This window comes from Ambystoma mexicanum, chromosome 4p (assembly GCF_040938575.1).
Source record: "Ambystoma mexicanum isolate Mex_15411 chromosome 4p, UKY_AmexF1_1, whole genome shotgun sequence".
Lineage (NCBI taxonomy): Eukaryota > Metazoa > Chordata > Amphibia > Caudata > Ambystomatidae > Ambystoma > Ambystoma mexicanum.
Window position 1 is genome coordinate 1,065,524,746 of NC_090927.1, and position 14,271 is coordinate 1,065,539,016.

The 14,271-nt window shown below is 46.3% G+C and overlaps 1 protein-coding gene across 1 annotated transcript in view; it reads right to left on the minus strand.

Annotated features, from left to right (window-relative positions):
• The window catches only part of LOC138453630 (amine sulfotransferase-like), a 377,572-nt gene that overhangs the window by 158,312 nt on the left and 204,989 nt on the right, over positions 1 to 14,271 (minus strand). The window contains exon 5 of the mRNA XM_069606656.1: positions 2,457 to 2,551. Coding sequence (XP_069462757.1) covers positions 2,457 to 2,551 — 95 coding nt within the window. The remainder of the gene's footprint in view (positions 1 to 2,456; positions 2,552 to 14,271) is intronic.

The following is a 14,271-nucleotide window of genomic DNA, read 5'->3' on the forward strand; positions in this document are numbered from 1 at the left end:
CTAAAGTGGTACCACAATTATTATCTGATCTCATTAAAGTGCATCAACTATACTCTGGTTAAATGTCACACAGATCACTTAATAAAGGCAACCAACAATAGACATAGGAGGAAAGCAGTTGGTTAGAACAATTGGCAGAATGCTGGCCTCTACCGTTAAACACCGTTAAACACAGTTCTGTGTGGAGATCCCCCCCACCTGGGCAACCTGTAAAATAAAGATATAACACAAGCCCAGTCCATATATTGTTCTAGAAGTCTTATTTCCTTCTATAATGTTTCTACCTCCCCCACCAATGTACCTGGTGGAGCAGAGTTCTTCGAAGAGGCGTTGATGGATCCTTCTTGAGTGACTCCCTTTAAAGCAGGAGCCACGGATCGTCGAGAGTCGTCGAAGAAAGTGAACTTGGCGCCGACGGAGTTGATAAAAAGTTTGAGGGTGCCGAGACCACGGCGTTGATCCAGGCGGTGCTTGTCGGCGATGTCCTGCGAGGATGAGGTGTGCAGGGCACTTCAGCGATTGATAGTTCAGGACAGCAAAGAGATTCTGAAGAACTGTGGCCCGACAAGGGCGTTGAGTCATCGAAGTCTTTGCGGTCTTTGAGTGGCGGGAAATCGACCGGCGGATTCTCCCTGGCACATCGATGTCCTTGACCTTCTCCGGTGGGATAAAGCGGTCGACGGTGCGGACAAGGGAGTCCTTTGATTCAACAGTCTTAGGCAAAGGAGTGGGCGGATCCGGTCGGCGGGGGCACAGCGTCAAGCGGTCCCCTCTTCTGGGTAACAAGGCTTCGACGGGCCTCCAGCGGTAACGGCGATACTCCGAACCCTGGTCGGAGGCAATGGACTTCGACGGCGTCGATGTCCAGGTGCTTCACTTCGTTCTCCTTGGCGGTCCCCCCACGGACGGCAGCCTTTCGAGGGTCTGACTTCCAGGGAGCTTCGGCAAAGGTTAGCGGTGCTCGATGGTCCCTCAGAGCACAGGAAGAGGGTGCCTAACCAGGTCCTCTCTCGGATCAGTCCTCGACGAACTCGACAGCTTTCGGATCGGGTCGAAGCAAATGCAGCAGCAGTTCTTCTTCTTGCTGGGTGTCGATGATAAGCAGTTCCAGTTACTCTTCAAGTGTCAATTCAACTTCTGAACAATTTCCAGTGGTGAGAGGTCGCCAGATATACTATTCTGTTTCTCATCCACACTGCTGGGTCACACTCACCAGCCAATCATACAGAAGGGCATGCATGAATGTCAGTCAGCCAATCAGGCATAGAGTGCATTCAGGCCATACTCCTCCCTCTCAGACACTCACAACAAGGAATGTATATCGGGACAAGTACCATGCCATTCAACACTACACACTGGAGTCATACCAGTTTTGGGGATGGCTGTCTCAGTCATTGTGTCAAATACCAGAAACTAGACAGCCACAACAAGAAGTGCATATTGGTCACATACTCCATACACCCAGATCCCACCCACAGGGTGTACCCACAACATTCAGTCACTGGGAAGGCTCCAGCCAGTCTGGCCTGGGCTTCACAACAACACCATATATGGAACTTCCACCCAACAGCCAGTCAGGGGGAAGGGACAGAGTCAGGGCTTCCCAGGACTTTGGGAAAACAAGGTAACAGGCAATAGAAAGCAAGAGGCCACAGGGGCCATCTTGTTTCCTATTAGGAATCAACTGATTCGAATGGCAGGGCCTGGGTATCCCAAAATGGAGGATTCTCAGAGCACCTGTCAAATCCAGCATGGAGCTGCCACCAGCCCATACCCTGCTCTGTGGGCCACACACAGGTGCCCGAAAACATACACTAGGGGCACAGGGTTGCACCCCACCCATGGGTGCCATAAGGGTATCCCTTGGGTCTGTACACCAAACCTGGGCAGAAAACAAAACACAACACAAATGAAAAAGGACTACAGGACAAGGACAGGGAGGCCCTGTCCCTCCAATGCATTTCCAGCATCACACTCATAAAATAGCTGGAGGTAAGTTATGGCAGAGAAGTCGCAACTTGGGCAAAGATTGTTGGGAATATTTGAGCAATTACTGAAACCATGAAGTGTAATATTTTGTGAAAGTAATATGTCCCTGGAAAATATGTTCAATTCTTAAATAAAAAGTTTAAATGTATGATCACAGCAGTCTTTTTAAAGCGATAGTCAACATTGTGAGGTTAAAGTGTACACAAAAAGCAATTTATGTCTCAGATCTGCACCTATAACATTATATATATCTTCAAAGAAAAAAAAGACGTGAAAAGACATGAAGTAAAGTGTCATTTAGGACCAAGATAATATTAGCGCTAGGGCTTTGAAATCAACTATATTACAATCGTTTTTTACCTGGGTTGTACTGCACTTTATGCTGGCATTGGTCTCTCCATTGTTAACATATTCACAGATATCACAGATTGTCATTCGTTGGTCTGAGATTAATGTAGGATTCTTACCTTAACCATTTCTTCGTATACTAGGAAAAGAATATTGAACTCATCCCTGTGCTCATGATATCCCTTTACATGGTCAAACCAGGAGTTTGCGCCCACTGTTAAAAAATGTGTCTGTATAAGTGAAAGTCTCAAAGACCAGGCTTGAAAGTCATATTTCTTCAATTATGATAGCTCTTACGTAGACAACATTCACATCTTGATTTACACTCATTTCGTATTGAGCAATCTATAACATTTTAAAGACATGTAATACTTACCATTTGCTGTGTGCATTGCTTTCTCCTGAAAGTGAATCCTGAATTAGACTTTGCTGTGTACACTGCTATTTCTTAAAAAAGTACTTTCATATTAGCCCCTGTTGACTCAATATAAATTGTTTTCTTGCCGCATTATCCTCCACTCTGAACCTCTGCCTCTTTTGATGTCACCCAGCAACCCTCCCTCCCTCCCTCCCTCCTTCCATCTATATTGTTCATCCTCACTCATTGCCTCACCCAGTTCTCACACCAGACATTTTACATTCACGCATTTTATTTATTTAATTTTGTAATTTATAGCAGCGCACAAAGCCCTCAGGCATCTAGTCACTAGTTACAGTTACATGGTTACAAGATATAAGGTTGCGAGACAGTTATAAAATAGGTAGTACAAAATCAGATACCAAGAAGTAAACGACATTGAGGTTTGAGTCTGCAGGAAAAAGACTACGACTTGCCCAGCCTACTGGGTACATGTTAGATGACGGCGGGCATACATGATCACAGTAGGCAAATATAAGGAATGTAATGAGTAATGCAGTGGGTCACAGGGCGCGTGCCAGAAAAGCTGCGCCCTGCAGAGTTGGGGGCTGCATGGGCAATGCGAGTCCATGGAGTCGAGAATCTGTAAATGTGGTGTAGCAATCACGGTTGTAGTTACATGACGGCCTGTTAAGAGCACTGAGAGAAAGTCTTGGATAAGCATTACCTTGGGCAGCCTCTGGGTAAGGACCAGTGAAGTCAGGTGCTTGCTGATAAACCAGTGGGACTGGTCAGGTAGCAGGATGCGGAAAATAGGGGTAACCTTACAATCGGTTGTAGGACTGGATGCATACCTTAGTAGTTGGTCATTCGGTAGGCCTTCCTGCCCCTGACAGGCCCAGACAGGAGGCGTTTCGGCTCCAAAGATGACCCTTTGAGCGGGACCGGCTTCGTCTGGCAGGTCCCATGGGCAGTGATGAAAAAGCATTTTCCCTGCCAAACTGCCGATTGCAGAGGTGAGATTTTGATCCTAAAGGTCGCAGTACACACTGGGGAGGCCGCAGCAGCCATATTAGACTGGAGAAAATGCTCGGAGAAAGTAGGTGAAATCCCAGCAGGGCTTACCTGGATCCGATCAATCCATGAGGCATGGTGGGTTTTCCAGCACGCTGGATGTGCTGGTGATGTTGCTGGTGCCCAGACAGAAGAAGTTTTGTTGCTTAAAGGTGGCCCTTTGAGGGGGGCCAGCTTCACCTGCCAGCTCCGCCAGTCAGTGATGATAAAGCATTTTCACAGCCAATCCGCTCATGGTGGAGGTGGGATTTCCGTCCTATAGGTCCCATTACACACTGGGGAGACCACAGAGGCCATATTAGACTTGAGCAAATGCTCTGAGGAAGCATGTGAAAGCCCAGCAGGGCTTACCTGGATCTGATCAATCCATGAGGCATGGTGGCATTTCCAGCACGCTGGATGTGCTGGTGATGTTGCTAGTGCACAGACAGGAGATATTTTGACTCTTAAAGGTTGTCCTTTGCAGAGGGTCGATTTCGCTTGCCAGCTTTCCTAGTCCTTGTTGACAAAAAAAATGTTCCCGGCCAATCCGCCAATTGTGGAGATGGGATTTCTGTCCTAAGGTCCCAGTTCACACTGCCCAGGCCATATTAGACTGGAGCAAATGCTCTGAGAAAGAGGGTGAAAGCCCAGCAGGGCTTACCTGAATATGATCAATGCATGAGGCACGGTTGGCTTTCCAGTACTCTGGATGTGCTGGGGATGTTGCTAGTGCCCAGACAGGAGAAGTTTCAGCCCTTAAATGTGGTCCTTTGCGCGCGCCTGACTTTGTCGGCTGGCTCCCCTGGTCAGTGATGAAAAAGCATTTTCCAGGTCAATACACTGATTGCAGAGGAAGCATTTCCGCCCTGAAGGTCCCACTGGGGGCGGGGCGCAGCGGTAAGATTCAACTGGAGCAAATTCTCGAGAAAGCAGGTGAAATCCCAGCAGGGCTTGCCTGGATCTGATCAATCCATGAGGCATGGCGGGTTTTCCAACACGCTGGATGTACTGGTGATGTTGCTGGTGCCCAGACAGGAGAAGTTATTACCCTCAAAATTGGCCCTTTATACCTCCTGACAGTCCCTACCACCCGACTATTGCTCCCTATAATAAATCACAGCCAACTTCCACAGGGTATTTTAGCAATCCCTCCATATGTCTCGGTGCTGAAAATCATATCACGCCATTTAGAGTATGGTAGTGGGCAAAATCTGCCTCCTCACTTGCTGTATTCTTCGGCCCCACTGAAGCCGCTGCAATTATGAAGAGAACATTGACTACCCAGAGAACTACCAGGATTCAACAAACGACCAGGCCACAAACTTACAGGTGTATATCTTTGCATACAATCAATCTGAGACCCCTTAATTCACTGTTCAGAAAGACTTTGCTATGTGGTAGAATTTGAACACAAAACACCTCCCAGTACCCCATGCACTGACTCAAATAATGATAAACCAGCACCACAACCCAATGAGAATGCATTTGTCGGAGAGGCCAATTCAATCAGCAAAGAACCTGTGAAAACACCAGGCACCTGGAGGGCCAGCAATCATCCTCACAAAGGTTGCACTGTCAGCACAGTGGAAGGCATTGAAATTAAGACCATGGCAAGAAAAGACACACCAGAAACAATGACCAAGGAGCACGGGGATGTGCAAAGAGGTGGCTACAAGAAGAATAGAAAAAGTACCAGAATAACTTCAGTGTAACTGCAACCTGACAAACCGGCAAGACGAAGACTCCAGCTAACAACGACCTTAAATCCCACAAGAATACAAAAATGTCCTCTTGGCTCCTACCATATAGTTATTACTAACTCTAAGAAAGCCTACTTTAGCCACATGGTGGAGGAGGCATTAAATAAGCCCAAGGCCCAATTTGATTTAGTTCAGTCACTCTCGACTCCGATGTCAAGTCGCCCCTCTGCGCCATCCACCCAGGCACTATGTGACTCCCTGTCTACTTTTTTTGTGAACAAAATATCGGCTATTAGAGACACCATAAACGAGGAGGCTATTGTACTTACCGTTGATAGGGTCCATTTTGAACCCCCCCTGTGACAGGGTCTTGGTCCACCGTCCCTGTTTTTCACATTCTGATATTCTTTTAGCTATATACGATTAAAGTCTGCCTCCCCTGCAGATGCCATACCACTGGCCCTTATAAAAGAAACTTCAGGCGACTTGATTGCTCACATCACCTCTGCTGTAAATCTTTCTTTTACCACAGGAGAGATTCCTCCCTCACTTAAGCATGCCCTGGTTATTCCTTTGTTAAAAAAAAACCTCCTTGGATCCTGAAGTACTGGCCAATTATCGTCCCAGCTCTTTACTGCCGTTTCTCAAGAAGGTTTTGGAAGCATTGGTATCTCCCCTCGTCTAATTTTCTTGAGCCCTCTCAATACTTTGATGTGTTTCAATCGGACTTCCGACCAGGAAGAGGTACGGAATCTGTCTTGAACCCAGTATTCGATGACCTATCATATTTGGTTGATCAGGTTGGTGTCAGAGCCGTCCTGTTCTTAGATCTGTCGGTGGCTTTCGACACTGTTGATCATCCTACCCTGGTCTCCCGGCCATCTGCAGCTGGTCTGCCTGGCCAAGTTCTTGATTGGTTCTCGGCCTTCTTGGCAGACCGCTCACAATCAGTATCTCTTGTCCCTTTTCGGTCGGCTCCCCTCTCTCTTGCAAGTGGGGTCCCACAGGGATCAGCATTGTTCCCCATTCTGTTTAATGTTTACATTACACTCTTGCTGGTCCTTCTTCAGTCTCATGGGTTCCGCTTTTACTCCTATGCGGAAGATACCCAGATTCTGGTTCGTTTGAACCTATCTCAGTCTGACACAGCAGCCCACCTGAGGAAGTGCCTGGAGGAGTTAGGGGGATGTATGACCTCTAACTAGCTCAAGCTAAATGCTAGCAAAACTGAGGTCCTGGTTGTAGGTACCACCTCCCTCCATTTGTTCTGGACCAATGACTTCTGGCCCTCTTCCCTTGGCCCACTTCCTATGCCTGTTTTGTCAGTCAGAAATTTGGGGATAAAAATCGCTGCCTCCCTGACCATGGATGAGCAGGTGGCAGCAGTCTGCAAGACCGGCCACTTTAAACTCTGGGTCCTGAGGAAGGTCCTTCCTTTCATTCCCACTGCTTCCCAAGCGCCTGTGGTAGCTGCCCTAGTCTTGAGTGGAGTTGATTATTGTAACTCACTCTATCTGGGACAGCCTCTGTACCTGCTCAGGTGGCTTTATCTTCTCCAAAATGCAGCGGCAAGATCTATTCTTCGCCCTCCATTTGGTACTCACATGTCCGCTCTGTTGGGATGACTTCACTGGCTCCCTGTGGCGGCACGGATTATGTTCAAATCCATGTGTATGGTACATCAGGCTTTTTACGGTACTGGAGCGGAGTACCTGCAAGCAAAATGTGTGCGCTATACTCCTACCCGTGCTCTCCGCTCCCACTCTGCCCTCATGATAGTCGTCCCTCGGTTTAGGCGTGTCCGCATTGGTGGTCGTGCCTTCTCCTTTGTGGCAGGTAAGGCCTGGAATGTACTTCCTCTTCACTTACGTAATATTGTTGATCATCTTGTCTTCCGGCAGAAATTGAAAACATTACTATTCTAGAACACACGACTTATTTTATTGAACTCTCTTGTTTCCCTTAGCACCATGATGCCTTTTGGCGTGCGTGCGCTCTATAAATCCCGATAACATAACATAACATATACGGCATGTGCCTTAATGTTAACAAGACTGAAATTATGATCTTTGGCTCAACTCGGGCAAGAACCAAATTGGATTTGCAATATTCAGTTTTCTGTGTGGAAGGCCACGCCATATTGACTGTGGATATAGTCAAGACACTTGGAGTTGTCTTTGAATCTTCCTTTAACACTAATGCCAACACCGAGAGCATCGTGAACAAGGCACGGTATACACTGCGGTTGCTAAGGCTAGTTAAGCCTTATGTTTCTGAGTCCAATTGTGCCATTTTGGTACAGGCTCTTGTGAGGCCTCGGTTGTACTAATGTAACATTTTGATGTTGGGGTCTAGTAAAAACAGTCTTAAATGACTCCAAGTCCTCCAAAATGATGTGGTCCGTATCATCAAGAACATAGCGAGACATGAACCCATCTCTGACCACAGGAGAGCCCTTCATTGGCTCCCTGTGGAGGTTTGTATACAGTTTAAGGCACTGACACTGGTGCATGAATGCATTAATGGGTAAGCCCCTAGCTACCTTAAAGAAATTGTTAAAATCTGCACATCAACCAGGACTACAAGATCTAGTGCTGGAATTTGCATCTCCGCCCCATGGAGCAAGAGAGTTAGAGGACTAGGTAGGTCCTTCATTGCTCAGGTCGCCCCCCTTATGGAATAAGCTTCCGTTGTCTCTCCATGCTGAAACTAATATCATGAAACTTTGAAGGGAGCCAAAACCATGGTTTTTAGTTGATCCCCATTGGACGCCCTCACTTGCCTGATTCTGCTATCTGTTTTCTTCTGTCCATTTTTGCGGCCTGATACCAGCGGCCTCCCTATGCACTATTAGTGCAAATAATAATAATAATGATAATAATAATAATTCGGGGAGATCAATTTACAATGGCCCTCATTACGACCCTGGCGGAGTGGGTTTACGCCAGCGTTATTCGCGGCGGGCCCGTCCGCCCTACTACGAGTTCCCGTAGCGCCATGGAACGTTTTCCGCCTGGTTTTTCCGGGCGGAGAAATCCATGGCGCTACGGGACCTTGATGTTAATTACGCCACCGTATTTTGCGGTGGCGCAATTAACGCCTTCCCCACTCCCATTATACCCTATGGGGCAAAAATGGGAATGGGGAAGGGTAAAATGGGGATTGGGGATTTACCGCCCCGCCAAGGTCGGCATGGGGCGGAAAATCCGCCAACCTCCATGGCGCTATCGGCAGCTTTCCGCCGTGCTCCGCGGTGCATTTAGCACTGCGATTTCCGCCAGGGTCGTAATGAGGGCCAATGTGTTTTACCACAACAAGTAAAACTCATAATGAAGCCTATTGTGTAGGCTGATCTCACATCTGGAGGAGTATACCAATCCACCAACTGTGATGTCACAATGGCAAATGTAGTATGAGAGATTAGCACCCAGGTCGGGGGACGCAGCCAATCACATTTCCGCAGAACGTGGGCTGATATCTCTGATCTCAGCGCACGTTCTACGCAACCCTCAGGCAGGATCGGGTGTTAACGCCACAATAGGTATGTCACAACTAGAGAATTATATATGCGATTAAAGTATCCCCTACTGTATGTTGTAGGGATATTGCAAGTCACCAAAGAGTTCTGTGACCAAATAGAGGAACGAGGTGAAAGGCTGACTTCCTATATAAGGTCACAGAACTCCAAGGTGAAGACCAATATCCTTTTCAAGGGGAAGGGGGTATTTTATTCCTTATAATGCAAGGCCATACAACGTCATCCCCTTTAATACCTGGCCTCTTGCTTAATGCAATGCAAGAGGTCTTCTGGTTGCTGATATACACATTCAATGGACATTTTGTTTGGATTAACAAAAACTGATATGCAGTTTCTAATGTTTTGCAGAAAAATTATTTTAGCAGTTTAATAAAATGTATGTAAAACATTTTCTTTTTGTGTTGTAAAATAAGCCATAACATGCACATTCTTGCTCTCATTGGTTGAACTCCAGCAGAGCACAACATAAACATACTTCTCTAAACTGTTCATGCATGTATAGTGTCACAGTAAGACATTTTACAAGACATGAATTTGATAAGCTTGTCACAGCTTTATCTGCTGCAGTGGCAGCTGGAATTCTGATCTCTGCTGGCAAAAGCAGGGGGCTTTGTGACATCACATTTGAAGCGGAGTAACTGATTAAAGAGCAGTAGCGATGCCATTGTCTTATTACAGGTCAATAGTGATGTCACAACTAGGCTTTTATACTGATTTTGCAGGATCCATGCATTATATATGGGATAAAGTACACCCCTAGTGTACACTATAGGACTAATGGAAGTCACTGTGAATGACTAGAGGAATGAGGCCCAAGGCAGAGTTCTTTTATGAGGTTAAAACCTCTGAGGCGAATTGCAATATCATTTGTACGAATGGTAGGGGATATTTTGTTCATTATAATACCTGGCCACACACATGTATCCCTTTTAATTCATGGCCTCTTGCTAAATCTAATGTATGAGATCTTCGAGCTTTGATTCATATAATCAATGTAGAATCTGTTTGAATTGAAAAAAGCAATATGTAGTTTCAATTGTGTTGCAGAAAAATAGTTTTAAGCAGTTAAATTAAATGTATCTAAAACATGTTGTGCTTCAAAATGAGTGTATACAGTGATGTTATCGAATCCACAATAAAGAATAACTTTAATAACGAACACGGAATAACGAAAATATTTCCAATTATTTGATTAAAGTATATATGGGGGTGAGGGTAAGGGATAAAAACGGGGGGGAGGCGGCTGGGGTAATACACTTAGGAAAACTGGGGGCTTGTGGAAGGACCCCCCAAATTGAAGGAAAAAAACATGTTTGTGTTATTGTTAATTAGTTAAAACCTTGGAGGGCCTGGTATTTCCCCGTTCAGGGAACCCGGACCCAGACCATCCCCATTCGAGCCCCCATAGGGCTCAATGGGAATGGGGAGCATGCTAACAACGGGCCTGTTAATGAAGGGCCCGTTGTTAGCATGCTGGGCTGCTCATGGGACCCGCTAAGGACGTCTGGTAAAACCAGACGTCCAGAGCGGGTCCCGCGAGCGGACCTCGTAATAGGGCGGTAAGGGGTTCACGGCTCCGGCACCTTTACCGGTGCCGTTAACCCCTTACCGCCCACCTCGTAATGAGGCCCATAGAACCCAAAATGAGCAATACCATGCAGATAGATTCTAGCTCTTGTGTGTTCAACTCCAGCAGTGCAGGAAATAAACACTAACATAAACAGTTCATTATCAATTAAGGTATATAAAGTAAAGCAGACACATATTTGACAAGAAAGGAATTTGAAAAACCTATTGTGGCTTTAATTTAGTGCTGAATTGATGGCTGGAATTCTGCAGCCTGCTGGCTCAAGCAGTAGGTGCAGTGATGTCGCAATATAACTGTAATAACTGATTACAATTCGTTTGTCAGTAGTGATGTCCCAACTACCCTGTAACAAGAACATTATTTACTGGCTTCTATCAGGGTATTGCAGGCTGCCATTTAGTATATAAAATACATTGTGGCATCTTTACTGCTACTACAACAATGTATCATTTTACGCTTTCATACACCTAAAGTGTTGGAAAAATTACAAATCCACTGCTATATTTCCCTGCAATTTGTTTACATTCCAAACGTTTTTGTCTCAGAACCATACCTCCTCCATTTAGCAAAGGCAATATACCTTAATCCTACTGAAAACTACATCAATAACCTATGTCGCAGTTTGGACATTGTAGTCTTTGGTGTAGGAGTAAAGTAGATTCGACGAGTTTCATTTAAGCAACAGTTTGTTCGTGTAAGTAGTTTTATGATGCTTTGTCAACATACTTAACATATAGGTACATAGGAAAAGCTCACCTGTGTACCCCCAAACAAGTATTTATTGGGGACAAGGGGAATAAGGCAGATGCAGCAAGTGACAGTCATGAACTCTCTGTTAACCTGCTGCCACATGTCACCTTTGTAGAACCGCAGATGACCCCAAATGGCATCCTCTTGACTCGATATGTACCATCTTCAGTTCTTTAACGCAAGACTATGGTAGTAACATAACCTGTGATTGGCAAAGACTATCAAAACTTCATTCGCACAGTTGGTCACCAGCACCAGGGTCAGCTGTTCCTGCTGTTGAAAATATGACTACAAAGGACACAGGTGGCAAGAGTCAACAAACTGTCGCCGGATCAAGTGTCGCTGGAGGCGGGCAGTCTAAAGAAGTTGATGAGAGGGAACCGAAGCCTAGGATCAGTGCCGGGATTAATGATCTTTGGGAAATCTGGAAAAATCCTGATGCTTCAGAGTCTGGCATCATTGCCCTCAGTGACTGTAGCTCTCCAGATGTTTGGCAGTCTAGGTGGTGGTTCAGGTGGCATTGTGGGACATGTTCTCTGTGGCTACAAGAGTGTCCCCGGGCCCCTATATGTGTATTGTGCCACCCACCAAGAATATGATATGAGTGGGAAATAATATTCATCAGAGCTGAACCGCAGTGAGGGGATGGCTTTTCTGGCAAGGCCATCCGCAGGAACTCATAGGCCAAAATAGAGGGGACTGCACAGAAAGGATACAGGGCCAAAGCGTCATGTTTTGCAGCTGGTTTCACAGTGGTTATTAAAGCCTCCTGTTACGGAAAGTGAGGTGGTGAGGTAAATAATAAATGAAGCATTTTATGACTTGACATACTGCGTACAAAGGCTAGGAGCCCAAGAGATCCTTGTCATGAATCAGATTCACTGTATTCCTATTGCATTAGCAATAGTATTCCTGTACTTGCGGCTGGTAGGGAAAAATGTTATGCAAGTCTCCCAGTAACTAGAAAGACCCGTCTTTTATTTTATTGTGGGAGGTGAAAGGAAGCGCCCCCAATTTCAGCACGATCCTCCCCGCAATGAGAGACAATGAGGGACTCTCCCGTAATGGGAATAAGGCCAAGACAGAGTGCGGGTGAGCGTAAGTAGGAGTTTATCCAAAGAATAGGGCATGCAAAGAACTCTGCAACCTCCGAGAGCGCTCTGTCTGACAATAGCAAAGACAGGCGTATTTCTAATACAAAAAACGTCATCAGAACCTACACACTATAGGGGGCACAAGTTAATTGGGATTGGGTGGCGTCGACTAACTATAGGTGTTGCTGCAGCGTGGTTGGTCTTGGCGTGAGGACGTCACTGGTCAGCCTCGTGGGTTGGGTTGGGCCTGGCAGGCCAGCTTGAGGTCATCCGAGCGGTGTTGGTATGCTGGGGCAGCCTGTGACAAAGATGAATACCTTTCCTGACTCGTTTGCCCTAGGCCATGCACACTGCAGTTATTCAAGAAACGACATTTAAGTTCATCAATAAATCGCTCAGCAGTTTATCTTATACAATAAATGCAACACATGAGGAATGCACCTCGTGAGAGGTCTGGTGGTTGTCGGTTGGGGTGAGATTTACCTGTGTCCTATTGACCGGTATTTTAGGTCGAGGGGCTGGGCTCTGGGGCCTGAGCCGAATGATACATGTCTGTCTGCTGCGTTAGAAGTTATTATATAAATGGGTCTCTGTGTCTTGTCCCAGCGTTGGGGGTCGTCTGTGCACGGGGTCATGATTCTTGGGGTGGTCGAGGGGGGTTGTGGGATTTACGAGAGGGTGCTGGTAGATCTGTGGATTCAAACGTGGGTTTATTACCGTGCTGTAAATAACACAGGTGGCGGGCTGTGGTCTTGGGTGCGGTACCGGGGCCTCTGACTCTCTGAAGCGGCTCCAGCTTGGTTGGGGGAGGTGAGGGAGCGCGGCACATGCCTTAGCTTCTTCATCTGGCAGGCTTCGTAGGGTGGGAGGGAGAATGGCCTTGCATATATTCACAAAGGTTTTTTCCTCGTGCGTTGCTGACTTTTGAATGCAGAACTTTTATAATGTTTTGCCTTATTTTGATCTTATTTAAACACACATCTATATTTCAATTTCGTTACACATTTCTTTAATACATTCGGTCAAAGTACCTTTTCATTACATGGTATTATATCTACTACAGTGTTTAAGTATTTATATACATTCGACGGTACATGAGGTAGAACTATATTATGGACCACAGAGATTGACGGTTGCCACTATGGGTGACTTAAGAAGACATATAGGGGTTCATGTGTCTACATATGACTTAAAGACACTTTCTCTGTGATCTAGCAGCATTAGTACAGTCACAATGTGAAGTCATATAAACATTTCACTTTTATGGCTAATTCATAGTTTGCAGATTCTGTTTAAGAAGAGTAGTTCACTAATACCACTACTTGAATTCATTTCTGCGTCGCCCTGGCCTCGCGGACCAGGTCACACGGGGTGCAGTATTACATTGTGGATAACAGACTGTTACAGTGTTAATATCTGGTGTTAGCTCGTACCCAACTTTCCCATGGGAACGCGCTCGCAGCGGAGCTGCCATGGTGCTGCGGCGGCAGAGATGCATGAAAGGCCCTCCAAAGGTGGGGGCCGCGCTACAGTGCGCTGAACTCACGCCATCTTTGCTAGACAAGATGGCTTCTAGGCCTAACTGAATTTTGGTATATGCAGGGAACGGATACGTGTGGGCAATGTCGTCGGCGGGTGAGCCCTCCTCCACCTGGGCCCGGGTGGCATGAGGGGACGCCCACCGAGTCATGGTCCTCACCTGGGGAGAAGGCTGCAGGTGAGGTGGGCCTTGCGGCCAGTCCTCCCCTACATTTCCCCCCTTTCGTTACTAAAGTAACGAATTCTTTAGCTCTTCCAATCTTCTACATTCTTGTTCCTCTATCACTGCGTCATCCCATGCAGGTGTTCCT